This window comes from Notamacropus eugenii, chromosome 1, assembly GCF_028372415.1.
Source record: "Notamacropus eugenii isolate mMacEug1 chromosome 1, mMacEug1.pri_v2, whole genome shotgun sequence".
Taxonomy (NCBI): Eukaryota; Metazoa; Chordata; class Mammalia; order Diprotodontia; family Macropodidae; genus Notamacropus; species Notamacropus eugenii.
In genome coordinates, this window is record NC_092872.1 from 679,549,722 (window position 1) to 679,569,928 (window position 20,207).

The 20,207-nt window shown below is 37.4% G+C and overlaps 2 protein-coding genes across 2 annotated transcripts; both read left to right on the plus strand.

The window, feature by feature from the left end:
* The first annotated feature begins 7,353 nt into the window (after nt 1-7,353).
* On the plus strand, nt 7,354-8,286 carry LOC140519563 (olfactory receptor 1D2-like). Its single transcript, XM_072632711.1, has one exon. The coding sequence runs from the start codon at nt 7,354-7,356 to the stop codon at nt 8,284-8,286; it is 933 nt and encodes a 310-aa protein (XP_072488812.1).
* An 8,571-nt stretch (nt 8,287-16,857) lies between these two features.
* On the plus strand, nt 16,858-17,790 carry LOC140519569 (olfactory receptor 1D2-like). Its single transcript, XM_072632725.1, has one exon. It carries the CDS (start codon nt 16,858-16,860, stop codon nt 17,788-17,790), a length of 933 nt encoding a protein of 310 aa, XP_072488826.1.
* The last annotated feature ends 2,417 nt before the right edge of the window (nt 17,791-20,207 follow it).

Consider the following 20,207-nt stretch of genomic DNA (forward strand, 5'->3'; position numbering starts at 1 on the left):
TCCCAAAGTAGTCAAGGGAAAAGTCGGATTACTTCTTCACTTGTCTTATAGCTTTGCAAGTTTCCAACCTGAATTTATATCTGAGCAAGGGCAATTTGCTTCTGGATTCAGCAACTATCAGCCAGCTAAAAATCACTGTTTAGTCTGAGTGTCAGAACAATAGACTTCCCTTTGGTTTGTGACTCCTCTATTGGTTATTCATCTGTAGGCTGACTGAGATGGTGGAAGTGACACCTTACTGTGCCCAGGGTCTGAGTTACACCATTGTTGCTACTGATCTCTGAACTTACTCCTTCCTCTACACATAATCCAGGAACACCCTACCCAAGAATGTCACCCCTCTGCCAGTTTCCTTTTATAGATAGCCTTGGGTATGTGATCTAGAACTAGGTAGTAGGTGACAGAGATGACAGCTTTTCTTTTGAGTTGATAATGCAGTTAGATGGCACATTAGGGAGATGACTTTGATAGTGATATGAAGAATAGAATGGACAAGGGATATAGTAGAGGCAAGTAGACTGGTTAGGAAGCTACTATGGTTTTCTGTTACAGAGTTAATAAAGGTTTTACCATGTTTCAATTAACTGGAAATAGAAGAGACAGATGTAAGAGGTATTGTGGAGATAAAATTATCAGGAATGTAGCTTTTCAGATGATCTAGATTAGTCAATCAACAAGGGCTTATTAGTCAGTTACTATGTGTAAGGCACTGTATTACATGTTGGAGATACTAGAGAAAGAAAAAATAGTCCCTGCAATCAAAGAATTCACATGAGTAGGAGAGGGGATGAGGGGAAAGAGAGAGAGAGAGAGAGAGAGAGAGAGAGAGAGAGAGAGAGAGAGAGAGAGAGAGAGAGAGAGAGACACCAAGAGAGACAGAGACAGAGAGAGGCAAAGAGAGAGACAGAGACAGAGAGAGAGAGAGAATGATAGCAGAGGATCCTAGATAGCATACAGGGCATGTTTACACAGATTGACATAGGCAAGTAGGATGATCTCATGCTCTAGCTGTAGATGAAAGGAAGAAAGAATGAGAAAGACACAAATACTTTGAGGTATAAAATTAGTGAAATAAGATTGTCCATATCAGATATCCTTAATCTTCTCTTTAAGTAGGAATTATATACTGAGAGAGATGGATATGGGCCTGGAGTTACAGGTTTGAAGAAAGGGAAGATCTGGTAACCTGCTGTATAGAATGTGATTGTGTGTGTGGGCCATCAGTTCAAGAAAAACGAGAATTCTGATGCCACTTAATTTATAAAAATAAATTTGAAGTGCATCTGGCAATTGAGTCATTATGGTTTCATAACTGTTGTTTGATGGAAAGTTATGTAGGGTAGGAGTACAGGTGAAAGGAGTTAGCAGTACAATTATGGAGGATTCCTTATTGAAATTGCTAACCATGGAGTCAACACTGTGAGAATACAGAGAAATCAAGTGACTAGAGTTGGTGGAGAGGCAAATATATGGTTTTGAAATTGTCAGCATACAAGGGGAAGAATAAAGAATTTCTCAGGCTGCTATTGGAAGATAGGATCTGAAGGTACATGAGGAAAACCCTTGGGATGCTCATCTTTCCAGCAATGTTGTGGAAACAGCTGAAATGTGGAACAGCTCCTTACAACTACAGTTCTAAGCACTATTTAAAGAAGTCAGGTAATAGAAGATCTGGTATCCCTCTTAAATTAAACCAACTTTTACTTTGTGGTAAGTGAATGTTTGGGAAGCCCCAGTAGATACAGGTGTCTGAAGCTGGATTTGAACTCTGTCCTTCTTGACTGTAGATACAGTGCTCTATTTAGTGTGCCACCTAGCTGCCTCTATATTCATGTGTTTTATATATTTTGACACCAAAGCACTATTCTAAGACCTCAACTATAAAATGTGGGGTTGGACCAGATAATGTCTTAGGCTTTTTCTTATTTTTATAATCTTAACTGTATGATTTCAAGTGTATTGTATATGAAGGTTATGAAATAAGATGAGATCAGCATATGTGTTATGAAATCACTTCCAGCTAGGGGAATTAGGGAAGGCCTTAAGAAAGAGGTCATGTGATCTGCTTTTGAAAGATGGATAGTATAAGAGAAGAGCTTCCCTAGTGCAGTTGGTCCCAGATTGTGATAGAGTCTGAGTGAGCTGTTTTCATCCTGTGGGACTTGTTTCCTAAAATTCCTTCCCACAGTTTGCTTTCATTGTGGAGATAATTAAAGATAATTATCTTTATTCATTTCCAATGAGGACCTTTGGGAATTATCTCCCAGGGTCCCCTACTCTTATAAATATACACATATGTATTTCATGCCATCCCAATTCAGACTCCTCTGACTTCACAGACATCGTTCCTGTTGCTCAATCCTCCGAGCTCAGCCCTGGTGCCCCACAGACCCAAGCATCAGCTTTCTACTGTAGGAAAAAGGTTCCTTTTCCCTTGGCTTCTGTCTCACTGTGAATGCCCCACCATCTTGAAAGAAGAGCAGAGAATGGAGCCAGGGCCTTCTATGACAGCTTCTGAGGTGAGCACAGGCCATCTAGATAAGGTTAAGGTAAATAGGAGTTTTTGTAGTTTTCTGTAGATCAATGTATAAACACCTGGTTACATGTACAAAGAAAATGACCTGTATAGACGTGTTTAAATGTTCATATACATGTAAGCACAGCCAGAGACACATACAGATACACATCACTAATATACGTCCATATCTTTCTATTTTTCTCTTTAACCCTGATCTGAACTTAAATTGTTGAAGAATCTTGCCAACAATCCTGTCATAGCCTCAGGTTCTTAACTCTGTCCAAACCTCTGTGATAACCTCAGAGTCCAAAGGGACAGGGTGCAACCTACAAGTGTTTGTATAGAAGCTCTGTCGCTTGAGGGAGGAACTCTATTGAGGAAAGGGAGAGCCTTATGTTACTCTGAACCCCAGAGATATTGGGATGTGGCTTTGAACCATCTCTAATGGAAGATGAGGCAAGGAGTATTTGGAAAAAAGATTAGGGGGAGAGAAACAGAATAGTAAGCAGGAGGGATGGAAGTAGCCAAGAACAGGGAAAGAAGCTAGGGATAGAAACATGGTGGAGAAATGATGAAGATTGGGAGAAAATTTCTAATAATATAGAGAGAGGGACAGGGAAGAGAGGGAGAGGAAAGAGAGAGAGAGAGAGAGAGAGAGAGAGAGAGAGAGAGAGAGAGAGAGAGAGAGAGAGAGAGAGGGAGGGAGAAAGAGAGAGAGAGAAGAGGAAGAGTTAGGGAGAGAGATAGAGAAGGAGGGATGGAAACAGACACAAAGAGAGGAGGAGAAAGAGAGATAGACATAATAGTAACACAGGTGTGAGGTGATGAGGACAGGGAGAAAGGCAGGGACAAGGATATGGCAGTGAAGTTAGCAAGGATGGTGACAGAGAAGAAGAGAGGAAAGGATCAGAGATGAAAGAGATAGGAAAGAAAGAAGGTGAAAAGATGTGGAGAGGGAAAGGGAATGCAACAAAAAGTTTTCCTGACTTTCTTTGTAGCAACCTTTCCACCTTATTGTCCTAGGGTTCTGTTCTTCCGTGGGGAAAATTGGGGCATCCCAGAGGCCAGGTCAGGGCTTATGAGAATTGTAACTGTGAGACCACTTTCACAGAAGATCTGAGTATTTGGTTCTAACAGAATAAAAGAAGCCTCATATAGCTTGAAGTTTTACCTTCATCTGCTAATTTCCTTCCCCTGCTGGTATGTTTCTTTGCAGATCACATGAGAAGCCAGTGTGAAGGGAATGGTGTTATCTGCTTAGTATCTGTCACCCTGAAGGGAAGTCAGGAAGTTGTGATATGTGAAGCAGCTTCATACTTTTTATGAGATGAGGGAATGGAATACCACATGGATTAGGAGGGGACTGATTGAACTGAATTTGTCATTGGGTTAGAAGTCCTAGAGGAAGGGGGAAGAGTTAGAAGTCTTAATTCTTGGACTTATGACCATAAACATGTCATTTAAATTCTCTGAGATTTAGCTGCAGTTCATCTATAAAACAGAGATAATACTGTACTTCACAGAGGTATTGTGAAAATCAAATGAGATAATGAATGTGTAGTATTTTATACGCAGTGAAGTGTCAGAGAATAGCAATTTCATTATTAAACTTGAAAACATATAAAAATAACTAACAGTGTGATGATAATACTTAATATCTAATTCAATTCAACAAGTTTGTACTACTCTGCTAGGGTGTAAGAAGACATGAGCCTTGAGTACCAAAGTCCCTGCATATACAGACATTTAAACCTGCAGAATGTGTGAATGAGGTAAATGACTAGACATATATAAGAGAGCCAAGATGAGACTGTCAATATCTGTACCTTCCCTGGGTGTGTGGAGCACTCCCCAGGTCCAGCCGGAGAGAAAATCATCCTGGATTAGAATCTTTCCAATATCTTCCTCACCACTTACTTTTATGCAAAGTTGAGAATTATGCTTTTACTCTGTTTTCATCCTCCCTATTCTACCTGGTCTTCTTTTAGCCTGTGAGGTATTGATAGCTTCAAAGATCCAGCTATCTTTTTTACTCGGCCAATGCCTTCTGGAGTCCGTACACAGCTCTTTCTGGGTTAATTTATTAGAGAAAGAATAAATTCACAAATAATTAAATTGCTTCAAAGAATCAAAAGGACATAAAAAACAATTAGAGTAATTTGAATGTTTCTGAATTTATTACTTATTTTCTTCCAAGGCCCTGTATAAGGTCAGGTAAGAGTTGCAGCATTATGCTGGACCCAGTAGAGCCACTGGCTGTGACCTTCCTCCCAACTCCCAGAAGAATGGAAATACTTTTCCTAGCACCTCGAATTGGGTCAGATTGATCCAATATGCAATTTCCATGGAATTTATCCAAATTGAAATGACTGAATATCCACAAAAAAATTCAGATAATCAGGAATACTTTCTTCTCCCCCCTCCCTATCACTTCTGGTTCAGTTTTTTTTTGTACATCACTAGGCCTTCTCACTCCACTGGGGTTTTGGGGTACAAAGATTATCATGTAAAGATTAATGCAAAAAATTAAAGATAAATGCATCAGTTTGCTTATCCCCAAAACACCCTCACAGTTATATAAAGCCCATCCAACAACATACATCACTCAGTGACTTATTTTTACAGTATTTTCACATACTTTCTATTAGTTCTCATCCAGACACGGAAATGTCTTTGATCCCATACTGTCTATCTCAGTTCTATAACTCTTATTAATAGTAACAGACATTTTACATGACATTTAAAGGTTTAAGTTTTTTTCCCTATAAGCCCTGTAAGGTAGGTTAGTATAAATATCATTATTTCTACTTTACAGGTGAGGGAATGAGCCTCAAAGTAGTTAAATGAGTTGGTTGTAGTCACAGCGATTGTAGTTATCAGAACTTGTATTTGAACTCACGTGTTGTGATTCCAAGTCCACTGCTCTCCCCTCCACCCCCATGCTGTACTACTTTTTCTTTACTCATTCTTGATCTTCTTTTTTCTTACATAATACCTCTCTCTGGGACTCCTGTTAAAATGGCATAAAGTTCAGAAGCATAGTATCCAACATCAACTGTCTCCACTACCTGGGCTTGCCATCCCAGTGATCCTGTTTTCCAGACTTTCAGAGAGGGCCAGGAATTCTGAAGTCATCTTTGTTTCCTTCTCTTTCACCTCATATCTATTTTGCCATCAATCAATCAGCAAGTATTTGTCAAGTGCCTCATGTGCCAGGCACTTTGAAGTCTCCAAGTCATACATGTTTTTTCCTTTAAACATTTCGTAAAATCAGTTGTCCTCATGAATTTTTGCTTTTTAATCTTCATTGTCAATTATGGACATACTTAAAACCTACTCTATCCTGAAACAGAACCCTCCCTTTTAATTAAAAAAAAGGAGTTAAGAAAAGACAACTAGTAGAGTGGCCACATCTGACATAATGCAATATCTGCCCAGTATTTCTTTCAGAATGAGCAGCCCATCTGAATGCGTTCATGCATAAGTTAATAATTCTGACCTAATTCAGAGCACAACAGCCTTAGAGAGCTGGATTAGCCTCAGAGCATTTGTGTGTGTGCCTATGGTCACACAGATATAAAATCTTAGTGTTTGCTTTTTGGGTATTGTTCCAAGTTGCTTTTCAAAGTCATTAGGCCAGTTTGCAGCTTTACCAACAATGTATTAATTGATATATATGTTTTCCTCACAACCCCTCTAGCATTTGTCATTTTACTTCTTTTGGGTCAATTTAGTCAGTCTAATGGATATGAGGTGGTATTTCAGAATTGTTTTAATTACCTTATTTCATTTTTAGTAATTTAGAGCAATTTTATTGTGGATTTCTTCCTCTAAAATTAGATATTCATACCATCCTTTGACCATTTACAAATTGGATAATGACTCTTATTCTTATACATTTGAATCTGTTCCCCTCATATCTGAGAAATGAGGCCTTTACCAAAGAAATTGGTTGCAAAGATTTTTCATTTGTGATGGCAAAGAATTGGAAACTGAGGGGGTGCCCATCAGTTGGGGAATGACTGAAGAAGTTATGATATATGTGTATGATGGAATGCTATTGTGCTATAAGAAATAATGAAGAGGATGGTTTTTAGAAAAACGTTGTAAGATCTGTGTATTGTGGTGAAAAATGAAGTGAGCAGAAGCAGAAAAGCAATTTATGCAATAAGAACAATATTATTATTGTTGTAAGGATAAACAACTTTGAGAGATTCAGGAAGTCTAATCAATGCAATGGAACCAACCACACTTCCAGAGGACACATGATGAAACATGCTACTCTCCTCCAGTTACAAAAGTGATGGACTCAGAGTGCAGACTGAAGGATATTTAAATTAAGTTTTAATTTTTTTCTGCATGGATAATGTATAAATTTATTTTGTTTGACTATGCATATTTGCAATGAGCTTTGTTTCTCTTGCTTTCTCAATGAGTGACAGAGGGGAAGGTGAGAGGGTGAGAATTTAGAAATGAAAATAAAATTTTCAAAAATTTCCAGGGTAGGATTTGATCTTAGAATTTCCTGACTTTAAATCTGGCATCCTCTTTACTACTTCACATTGTTTCTATATTCATTAAATTCTTTGAGGGCAGTGAATTAGATTTTTCTTTATAACCCAAGTTCTTAGCATAATGTTTCACACATGATGTCAATTAATCTTTGTTGGATTGAATTGCCTTGGATAATTAAAACATTTATTCATACTTTCACAGCTCATTAATTCAGAAATAATTATTGATCACCTATTCATACATCAAAATTTTTGTTCTTGCTTTCAGGTACCCAGTGGAGGCTGTATAAAGGCTTGTCAATGCTGTAGGTAGCTAGAGACATGGGCTTTCAAAACCAAACCAGTGCTTCTGAGTTCCTCCTCTTGGGCCTTACTCAGGACCCAGAACTCCAGAGGTATCTATTTGGGCTGTTCTTGGCCATGTACCTGACCACTCTGGTTGGGAACCTGCTGATTGTCCTGGTCATTGTCTCTGATGTTCGCCTCCACACCCCCATGTACTTCTTCTTGGCCAACCTCTCCTTCACTGATGTCTGCTTTGTGTCTAATACAGTTCCCAAGATGCTGGTGAATCTACATACCCAGAAAAAGGCTATCCCCTATACTGGGTGCATGATACAGTTGTATTTTTTAGTTTCATTGGTGGCACTGGACAATCTCCTCCTGGCTGTGATGGCTTATGACCGCTTTGTGGCCATCTGCCGTCCCCTTCACTATACCACAATCATGAGTCCCAGATTGTGCATTCTGTTGCTAGTTCCATGCTGGGTCCTCTCCATTCTCTATGGGTTGACTCACACAATCCTCATGGCTACCTTGACATTCTGTGGGCACAGGGAAGTCAGTCACATCTTCTGTGAGATGTACGTCCTACTACAACTGGCCTGTTCTGACACCCGAATCAATCCGGCAGTGCTAATTGTAACAGGCTGTCTCCTCTTCATTATTCCCTTGTCATTTATGGTCTATTCCTATGTCCGAATTGTCAAGGCCATCCTGAAGATCCCCTCAGCTGCTGGGAAGTACAAAGCATTCTCTACCTGTGCCTCACACCTGACTGTGGTCTCCCTGTTCTATGGAACTCTCTCTATGGTCTATTTGCAACCCCTGAAAACATACTCTGTAAAGGACTCAGTGGCCACAGTTATGTATGCTGTAGTGACCTCCATGCTGAACCCCTTCATCTATAGTTTAAGGAACCAGGATATGAAGGGAGCTCTAAGGAAGGTTCTCAGAAGGAAAACTGTCCTTTGATTTCTATCTTCTCTGACCCCTGAAACTTACAAATTCCAGAGTTTGATACAATCTTAGAAAAATCAGCAATTATTTGTTGAATATATTCTGTGTGCTCACCTTTAAAATGAGAGAGCACTTGTTCAGCAATCTTAGTGTGCTGGCCTAGCTTCAGAGCCTCGAAGTATCTTGCTCATGGTCACAGGCTATAAAATCTCAGTGGAAGATTTTGTAGGGGCATAGTTTCAAATTGCTCAAGAAAGATAGAAAGACAGTGGCAGGCAAAGGGACAGACATAGAAAAAGATACAGAAAATGACATATGTGATTTATTTTTTCATGAATTAAACATTAGATGTCTATGATGCATAAGGAATTGTGCTACCTTCTGTGTGGATGTGAATTATTGGTCACATGGAAAGGAAAAGTTAAAAATGAGTCTGGAAGGGAATGATGGGGCTATGTTGTGGAGACCTTGAATGCCAAGGAAATATTAGAATGTTTAAGCTTTTCCGCTGTGAAATAGTTGTTCTTAAATTTTTTTGGTGATGGTATAATTCTTCATTTTAAAATAACTCCAAGAAAACCTGGGTGAATTCTTACAGTAAGAAATTTAAAAAAAATTTTTAAGTGTTAGCTAGAAGTGACACCAAAAAACTTGGCTATGGAATATCAGCCCCAGGAATCTGTACTGAACTCTTGTGATTTAACTGCTTTTTCCAACTCAGGTGAAAGCACAGTAAATTTTCAAGTGATAAAAAAAATGAGAGGGGCAACTAATATATTGATTAAGGGAGTCAGAGTACAAAAATTTTCGAAGAGGCTAGAATACTGGGTCAAATCTCGTAAGATAAATCTTGGTACAGAAAAATAAAAAGTCCATACTTGGGTTGAAAATAAGAGTCAATTTAATAAGTGAAATAAGGGTGAGATGTAGCTAGGAAATATTCCTTCTGAAAGAAATTTAAGGATTTTAATACATAAGAGAGATAATCATTCCACTCTATTGTGTCCTAGTCAGACCACATCTAAAGCATTATATTCATTTCTGGTTATTGGACTTTTGGAAGGACATCTGTTAACTGGATATGCCCAGAGGAGAACATATGGTGACCTTTAGACAATGCCACATGGAGACCAGATGAAGGAGATAGGGATGATTAGCCTAGGAAAAGGAAAAGTTTAGGGGACATGATAACAGTCTTCAAGTATTGAATAGCTCTCATGTGAGAGACTTTACTTGCCCGAGGATAGAACTAGGAACAACATGTGGAAGTTGCAAAGAGAATAATTTTCCCTCAATATAAGAATAAAGAACCCTTTCTAATAATTAGAGGTATCTAAAATTGAGAAGGGCTGTCTTAAGAAGTGAGTTTTAATCTCTCTTGAAGTCCTTACTGAAAGACTGAAAGATCACTAGAGAGTCCTGATTGAGTATGTTCTGTCGAAAATGACCTTGGATGTACCATACAACTGTAAGATACAGTTTATATGACCTGCTTATAATAAGAAAGTTTTGGTTTTTAAAATTTGTTCCCTCCCTCCCTCCCTCCCTCCCCCCAATCATGAGAAACAGTAGTCCATTTTCTAGAATACTCTCCTTTGTCACATGTGACTCCTAGCTTCTCTGACTTTTAATAGTCAGTTCAAGTCCTAAATTCCTAGAGGAGGATTTTGACTGTCCTTTGGGGGGAAACTCCAAAATTTCTTTTCCCTGAGATTTTATTTTATTTCCAAAATATATATTGTGCACATATACAGTTATGTGCAGGTTGTTTCTTCCAGTAGAATGTGAGTTCCTTGAGGACAAGACAGTGTTTTTTGTCTTTCTTTGTATCACCCAATGCTTAGCTCTATGCCTGTCACATAGAAAGTACATAATAAATGCTCACTGACTTAAAGCAGCTGAGGTAACATAGAAGAAGCTTCGATTTCTGCAGAATGTAGCAAGTGAGGGGTATGGTATTATAGAGCTTGGCACCTCCCACTAAGTATCAAGCTTTAACTTGTAATGTGTAAGTCTGCAAATAGTCTCAAGGCAGAAGATGAAAATGGATCATTCTCAGATTGCTGCTATTTACTCTTACGTTATGGGATTCTAAACACAAAGATTTTAAGCCCAAAGATGAGGACTGGAATGAGTGGCACTGTGAATATAAACTGGTGTTATACATTCTTATAACTTGAAGGATCATGCTATACTTTGGTACTTGTGGAGGGTTTTCTTGCTCTCTTGGCTTATGGACCTTACCAAGGACACCAAATGAAAGCTATAACAGGTAGTACTTCTCTCTTATCCATCACTATATTGAATGACTCTCCTTTTGTAAACCTGAAGTTCACAATTCACAGAACAATATTCTTGACAAGGAGAGAGATGAATTACTTTTAATAAGAAACTATGAGTCTAATACAAATTATATATGCAAATGTATATATGATGTGAAAACACATGAACCAACAAATATTTAATAAGTTTTAATAATTATATTTAATAGACAATAAATTTATTTAATAAAATACATTTATTTAACCTACTTAAATAAATTTAAATGCTTACTGACTTGATTAGGTGGTCATACTAAAGAGAAGAGAGCCATAAAGTGTCTTTCCACCTGTTCCTATTCTCCTCCACCCTTTCTAATCAGTAGAGAGATGTGGGTTAAGACAGGATTTGGGGTAGGGAAAACAGACAAGGTAACAATTCACTCTTTCTTCTTTCTTTCTTCCATTCCTTGTTATCCATCCATCCATCCCAGTTCCCATCTTGATCCATATCTTCCTACTGATTAAAGGAGGTGAAGGGTACAGGCAATGAATCAATTTAAATAATTTATCCTCTTTTTGTAATTCTTTCTGGCTCTCATACCTGTGGTAGGGCTATCTGGTCCTCCAGTTTTTTAGGTACTTTTAAGATGAATCACTGGAAGCCCCCAGGCTTCCTATGCCAAGTCTTTGACATATTAAAACAAAACTTCCAAAGTCCTATTTTCCCTCGTTACCACTCTCTCTCTAATTAGCTGAATCTTTTCTTCTAACCCTTTCCACAAAGAGAACCCCCTTTACAAAACACCAGATAAGATAGCCTTTGCTCACTGACCTCTGAGGAGAACCTAACTCAACTGATTTTCAAGGAAGCTCGTTCTAAATTGTGATACCTCTTATGTGGAGTAAGCTCTGGATTTACTATTCTAGAACAAAGTTATTGCAACTTTCTCTAGGCTTCTAGGGAAACCTCTGAGTCATTGGTGTATTTCTCCTCTAATGTTATCAGCTTATTTTCCCACCACTTATTTCCCCCTTATTAGCCACCAGTGACTAACATCTAAATTCAACTTATCTATTTAACATCAATTAGCTTTCACAAAAGTATATTTACTTTTAAGATACAACGAGAACAAAAGTATAAACATTTATTCCCAACAACTGAGGGGCACACAACTAGCAGAGTTTCTATATAGTTTTGGTCTCAATAAATAAATGTCCACATGTACCATCATTGCCTGAAAAATCCTCATCTCAATTACCATTGAGGGCTATATCTCTAAGTTCTTCAATCCTTGGGGCATAAAAGCTGAGCTAGCTAGCTAGGTGCTTACTATATGCTATGCATTGTGACATGCAATGGATATACTAAGAAAGGCAAACACATAGTCCTGGTCCACAAAGATCTCACATTCCAATGGAGGAAATAACATGCAAACAATTACATAATATGAGATATATACATAGTAGATAGAAGATAATCTCAGAAGGAAGGCACTAGATTCAAAAGATGGAGGGTAGGGGAAAAACCAAGAAAGGCTTCCTGGGAAAGGTGAGATTTGAACTGTCTTAAAGGAAGTGAGGGAAGCCAGTAGGTGTATGACCTTTTGTTATCTTCTCTCTGTTATACCTCCCCAGCTCCTTTGCCTAATCCTCATAGGGTATGAACTTGAAGGCTTCTTAGTAGGAAACCAATTTCAATATGATCAAGGTTTATACCTTTTTCTATAATCGTATTGGTTCAGATATATTCATAGATTAATAGTACTAATTGGATGACTTGGATTGCATTGAATAATTATATAGTAACAATGGAGATCATTCCCGTGGTGATTCTAACGTTTCTTGGAGCATAGATTTCTTCCAAAAGTGACACAATTGTTCCCAGTTAGAGACTCAGTATGGTGACAGATCTAGAAAGTAACTCAGTCATTTGGAAAGCGGGAACGTTGTCTGTTAAGCAGTTCAAAAATCACATTTACATGTCCTCCATACATACATGCATTGTAAACACATATACAGGCCTGAATATCTATATCTATATCTATATCTATCTATCTATATATACATATATTTAAACATTAGATGGAATAAGGTACATGCAAAGTCTTTAAAAAAACTATGAGGACCACATGGTGAACCAATCTATATCTGAATGTATCATATAAATCTTGTCCCATTGCAACTTACTTGGTTTATCTCTCACTATTACCCTTCCCATTTATTCCTTCCTAATCAAACTTGAATATACTATTTTCCAAAGAGTTTTCATATTTTTCCCAACATTGTATCTTTGCTAATGCCCTTCCCTACACTTGGAATGCCATTTTCCATCATTTCTTTTGTCACCCACAAGTTGAAATTCTACAGAACTTTCAAAGTCCAGCTCAAACATTACCGCCTCCAGGAAAGCTGTTTTGGTCACTAAGGGTGGAAGATGACCTCTGTTTTTCATGTTCCAGTGGAAATGTGTCTGTCTTTTGGACTTATCATTTTCTACTATATTTCTGTGAATATGTGTATTTCTCTACTAAAGTCCTATCTTTTGATGCCTTGGTTGTATAATTTAGGATTGAACCAAATGATGTCTCAGGTCCCTTACAAGATTTACAGTGTGATGTGTCTATGACTAAGTATGCTATACATGAAGGCTCTCAAGAAAAGTAAGATCAGCATATGTACTATTAATTTATTCCTAGCTAAGGGAATTATGAAGATCTAAAGAAAGAAATATCATGGGGATGTGGTTCCCAAAGGAGAGAAGAAAGAGGAATAGGGCTAAAATATTCCCTAGTATAGCTGACGCCAGATCTCAGGATAGAATGGAGTCCGAGTATTTCCTTTCCTATGAGGCTTGTTTTTTCTCCCCATAGAACACTCAGACTGTGGAACCATGATGAAATAACTCTCTCTGTTGATCTCCAATGAGGAGCTTTAGGAATTGTCTCCCAGAGGATCCCCAAATCTCATCTACATATATGCTTCACGTTGTTCTGGTTCAGGCCCCTCTGGTTTTAGAGACATAATACCTGGTAATTATTCTGCTAGTCCAGCACTGGGGTCCCCCAACCTCAGCCATCAGCTCTCCTACTCCAGGAAGAGAAAGTTCCTCTGTTCCTGTGTAGTATGTTGCTGTGTAAGTCTCATCATCTGGAGAGAAGAGTGCAGAGTCATGGCCTTGTATGAGAGCTTCTGAGGTCAGCATAAGCCATCTAGGTAAGAGTCTGGCTTATAGAAATGGGAGAGTCCCCTTCAGATTAATACTCAGACACCACAGCACATACAAAAAGACAAAGATCTGTACAGACATTCACAAAAGCTCACATATATGTAGGCATCCTCAGATAGACAGACAAACAGACACACACAAGGATGCACATACATACACAAATAGCTAGCTTCATCCATCTTCCCTCTAAGCCCAGATTGAGTCTGGTCTAAAGAAACAGTTTAGAGTGGATTATCCAAACATGAGATATTTCTTTATAGATTTTCCCTCCACTCCCCACTTTCTCAGGGAATAGAAAATTTATCTAAGAGAAATGGGATCATCCACTTACAGTCAATCTATTCAAGCAAAGTCAGGCAGCTTTGATATGTGTTACAATTTAGGGAGTCATATGGGATGTGACATTGTATAGAAGAAAGGACTGAAACATAGTATAAATGATTTGAGTTCAAAGGCCTGTTGGATTGCAAGATCATGGGCATGTCACTTCAACACTCTTCAGAGAGTTGCTATGAAGAACTAATAAGATAAATTATGCAAAACAACTTATATAATATAGTGGCATATAGAATATTAGTTTTTATTATACTTGCAAGAATAGAAATAAATTACTAGTGTAATGGTCATAGGCAATACAATTGAAAAACACATACAATTACTTGCTATATTCATGATACTGTGTTAAGCCTGAGAAGAGATGAACCTTGGGTTCCAGTCCATGGATGTACAGATATTCAAGTCTGCAGAATAAGGTAATTGAATAGACATATATGAGAGAGCCAGGGTGAGACTCTGCTGATATCCATAGCTTGGGTATGGGGAGCACGCTCTTGGCCTGGGTTAGAGTCTCATTTCTAAAGCATTGCTTTATGCCCTGATGTAGTTCATCTGTAGAATTGTGCTTTAACTCTTGACTGTCCCCCTGTCCCACCTCCTACATAGTCTTGTGTTAGCTTGACGTGAGGTTTGAATAGCTCCGAACATCCAACTCTCTTTCATAGCTCCCTTTGCAAACATACTCTGGAGAACACTGCAGCTCTTTCCAGGTGAATTTACTAGGGAAAAAGTAAATTCACAAATAATGCACATTGTTTCAAAAAATTAAAAGGACATAAAAGTCATCCATTAGAGGCATCCAGATGTTTAAAATTTATTACCTATTTCCTTTCTATTTCCCCCTTGAGATCAAGTAAGGGATATGGCACTGTCTCAGGCACAGTAGAGCCATTATCCATGACCTACCTCCTTCCAAACTCCCAGCAGAATGGGGATATTTTTTCCTAGAATCTCCTACAGTGGGTCAATTTGACTCAACAGCCAGCATCTGTTGTTCTTGTTGTTATTTAGACATTTAGCAGTGCCGATTCTTCATGGTCTCATATAAGGTTTTCTTGGCAAACATATTGGAGTGGTTTGCTATTTCTTTCTCCTGTGGCTTAAGGTAAAGAGATTAAGTGACTTGACTAGGGTCATATAGTTAGTAAGTGTCTGAGGCCAGATTTGAACTAAGGTGCTCCTGACTCCAGGCCTAGAGCTCTATCCACTATAGAAAATATTGAATATGCACACCAAAACCTGGGCAATCAAATACGGCCACTTGTTTGAGTGTCTCCTTTTTACATGTCACTGGATCCTCTCCTCCAGGGTTTGGGAGCACAAGACGGAATGGCATGTCAAGATTAATACAAACAAGTTGTTCATCCCCTAAAATACTTCCGGACCCATAAGGTCTATCTGACCACTATTCCTTACAGTCTAAGGAACTTGAACACAGAGGGGATGGGAGGCATCTATTCAGAGGGAAAACTCTCCCTTGACAACATACATTGTTAATTATTTTATTGCATTTTGACAGACTTTCCTTTAGCCTTCACTAGATATTAAAACTTTTTTGATGCCACACTATGTATGATTCAGTTTTATGTTTCTTATCAATAGTTACAGACATATTACATAGAGATTAAAAGTTTACAAGTTTACGATCCCTGGGAGATAGGTTAGTACATGTATTATTATTTTACAGATGAAGAAAATGAACCTCAGAGTAATTGAGTAACCTGTGTGCAGTTACACTGTTAGTAAATGTCAGAGCTTGGATTTCAACTCACCTTCTAGGTCAAAGTTCACTTCTCTTTCCTGCTATGCCATATTGACTCTTCCTCACAGACTTCTGTATTCTCTAACACCTACACAGTACCTCTGCTTGTACATCCTGTCATCTATACTTGAAACTCAAACTGTAAAGAATCAGACTTAGCACTGTCCCCAGTGCATTGTCTCTCCTTCTTAGCAATCCTATTTCCCTGGCTCCCAGGTTCAGCATCATCAAGTTATCTTTGGTTTCTCTTCCTTTTGACTTCTCCCTACTATCTGAAAATTTTATAACATTATGAATGTAACATATATACATATATATATATATATGTTGTGTTGATGTCATGTTTGTTTAACTTTCAGTTATGTCTCGATATGCCTTACAACTGCCTTACTCTGAAACTGAATACTCTTTGCAACAGAGAAAATCATCTAAGTAGAAACAGCTGTGAAAGTGGCCATATCTGAAATTATATGCAACACTTTGCCCAGTATTTTTCTCAAAATGAGTAGCCTAAGGGAATTCAAATATGTCAACGTTCCTCACCAACTATAATTTGCAGCAGTCTTAGAGAGCTAAGTCTCAGAGCATTTAGAGACCTTGCCCATGGTCACATAGCTAGTAAATCTGTGTGAATTGATTCTAGGATTTCCTTGTTCTAAATCTAGCACTTTATTTACTATTCCTGTTGATTTTATGTATATACATGTAATCAGAATTTAGTCTCACTCATTAAATCTTTGAGGATAATGACTGTTTTGTTTTTTTCTTCCTATTGTGAATGCTTAGAATGTAAAGTTATTTTTTCCTGAATTAAATTGAATGATCCATGCGTTTATTTATTCATAATTTCAAAAGGTGTTCATTTAATTTTGCATTCATTTATTCATCTAACAAATAATTATTGATGACTTATTCATAAATAAAATTTTTCAGTATGCAAGAACCTAGTACCCAGCAGTTACTACATAAATGTTTGTCATTTTTTGCATTCACACAGAGACATGGACTTTCAAAACCAGACTAGTGTTTCTGAGTTCTTCCTCCTAGGCCTCACTCAGGATCCAGGACACCAGAGATTGCTTTTTGGACTATTCCTGGCTATGTACTTAGTTACGATGGCTGGAAACCTGTTGATTATCTTGGCCATTGTGTCTGATGTTCGCCTCCACACCCCTATGTATTTCTTCTTGGCCAACCTCTCCTTCACTGATGTCTGCTTTGTGTCTAATACAGTTCCCAAGATGCTTGTGAATCTATTTACCCAGAAAAAAGCCATCCCCTACACTGGGTGCCTGATACAGTTGTATTTTCTAGTTTCATTGGTGGCTCTGGACAATCTCCTCCTGGCTGTGATGGCTTATGACCGCTTTGTGGCCATCTGCCGTCCTCTTCACTATACCACGATCATGAGCCCCAGATTGTGCATTCTGTTGCTAGTTCCATGCTGGGTCCTCTCCATTCTCTATGGGTTGACTCACACAATCCTCATGGCCACCTTGACATTCTGTGGGCACAGGGAAGTCAGTCACATCTTCTGTGAGATGTACGTCCTACTGCAACTGGCCTGTTCTGACACCCGAATCAATCAGGCAGTGCTGCTCACAACAGGCTCTCTCCTCTTCATTGTTCCTTTTCTGCTTATGCTCATTTCCTACGTTCAAATTGTCAAGGCCATCCTGAGGATCCCCTCAGCCACTGGGAAGTACAAAGCATTCTCTACCTGTGCCTCACATCTGGCTGTGGTCTCCCTATTTTATGGCACCCTATTTGGGGTGTATTTGCAACCCGTGAAAACCTATTCTGTGAAAGACTCAGTAGCCACCGTGATGTATGCTGTGGTGACTCCTATGTTCAACCCCTTCATCTATAGTCTAAGGAACCAGGACATGAAGGGGGCTCTGAGGAAGCTTCTCAGAGGTAAAACTGTCCCTTGATTTCTCTTTTCCTTGACCCCTAAAACCTATGAACTCCAGGGTTTGATGCAATTTTATAAAAAGCAGCAAGTATTTATTGAATATATTCTATGTGCACAACTCTAAACTGTTAGAGGACTGGAAAAAGGGAAATAGTGGAATATATGGTTTCTGCCCTCAGAGAGTTTATAAATGGAAATATCAGATTCTAACAAAAACATATGGAAACACGAGAGCTCAGATTATTGTAGGATTGGTGTATGTGCAGTGTGTGTGTGTGTTTGCATGTGAGAAAGAGAGAAATACAGAGAATGTTATACATTATTGCAACAAACATTTATTAAATACCTAACATAAAAGGAACTGTCTTAGTTCCTTAGTGTATAAGTAAAGAGTTTGGCACATGAAGGTAAGAAGTTAAAGGTGAGTTTGGAAAGGTAGCATTGGAATATATTGTGAAGAGCATGGGATGCTGGAACCAATACTAGAACTTTTGTATATTTTCCTGTTGGTTAATTATTCTGATTTTTTTTGTGTGATAGTGGAATCTCTCATTTAAAACTGCTCCATGCAACCTCTTGTGAACTCTTATAATGAAATATTGTTAATGCGTTTCACCAGTGATACAAATAACATAAGACTATTGGATATTAACTCTAGAAATCTGTCGATGGCCATGTAGTGTCTAATGCTTTTGCTGAACTTGGATAAAAAATGGGATGCAAAGCATATTTTCAGGTAATACAAAAATTAGAGGGATAAACTATATTAATTAAGAATCAGAATTCCAAATTTTTCCACATATTAAACCATTGAGTCAAATATCATGAGGATTTAAAATAGGAAAAAAAAGGTAAAGTTCTATAATTAGGTTGTAAAAAAAAAATCAACTTCACAAGTGAAAAATGGGAAAGATGAAGTTAGAAAGTATTCCTGACACAACTTAAAATTTTTAAGCAGTTGCAAGCTCATTGTGAGTCAACAATTTTCAACCTATAGCTTTCAAGCTATTCTGGTTTATTCTTCTTTCCGGCCTTCCTTTTGTTCCTTTCTTTGTATGTGTTTTTAAAAAGATTTCTAATTAAACTATTTCTTTTTTTCTTGGCTTGATGTCTTTAATCTCCCCTCCTTCTACTCCCTTCCTTCCACTGGAAAAAAAGCAAAACAGAGACCTGCTATATGCATAATCAAGAAAAACAAATCCCCATATTGGTTATGTCTGAAAATGTATGTCTTATACTACAATTTGTGTTTATCACCTCTCAGTTAGACTATGAGTAGCATGCTTTATCTTAATGAATTCATAATTGTTCATTGCATTGTTCAGAGTGATTTTTTTCCCAGCTATATAAAATAATTCTTTGAAGGTTGATAGATAGGCACTGGAAAAATTAATTCAAATAGTGTTGCCATTTTAAATTTATTGTCATGAGCAATTAATATTTCCTCTATTATTTACATCTATTTTTATTTCTATAATGAATGTTTATGGTTGCATTTGTAGTGTTCCTGGGAGTGTCTTGACAAGTAAATTCCCATATATTTTATAATTCTATAGTTATTTTGGATTGATTTTATTTTTTTCCTACTAGATTGTGTTCATAGCATACAGAAATATTAATGATTCATATTATGTCATTTATTTCATATTTTGCAGAGCTGCTGAGATTATTGATTGTTGCAATCATTTTTTGGTTGACTCTAAGGTTCTTTAGCTAGAATGGCATATTATATACAAAAGGTGGTAGATTTATTTTATTGTTGCCTTTGCTTATTACCTCTATTTCTTTTTCTTGTCATTGTTACAGATAATATTTTTAGGATCATGTTAAATAGTACCAGTGAAAATATACATCCTTATTTGAACCTGTTCTTATTGGAAAGACTTTTAACCTTTCTCCATTATGTAGAATGTTTGCCCTTGGTTTTATATAGATATTACTTACCATGTTAAAAAAAATCTATTTCTTTCCCTCCTAGTATTTTCTTAAAAAATTGCATTTTGTAAAATGACTTTTCAGCATCTATTGATGTAATCATGTGGTTTTTTAAAGTTATTTTTACTATTAATATGGTCCATTATGTTATGTTTTACCTGTGCTGAATGAGCCTTAAATTCTTAGTTTGAAATGAACATGGTCATAATGTATAATCTTTGTAATATGCTGTTGCAGATTCTTCCTTAATATTTAATATATTTTTTGCATCAATATTCATTAGAGATCTTGTCTATAGTTTTTCTACTTTGATTTTTCTGTCCCTGGTTTAAGTATTAAAATAATATTTACATTATTTAAAGGATCTGGAATTGTTTGTTCCTTTACTATTTTTGCCAAGAGTTTATATAATGTTAGAATGATTTTTTTTCTTTGGATGTTTGATAGAGTCCACTTATACATCCAGCTTGTTTTGTTGTTTATTTTCTTTTGGGAATTTGT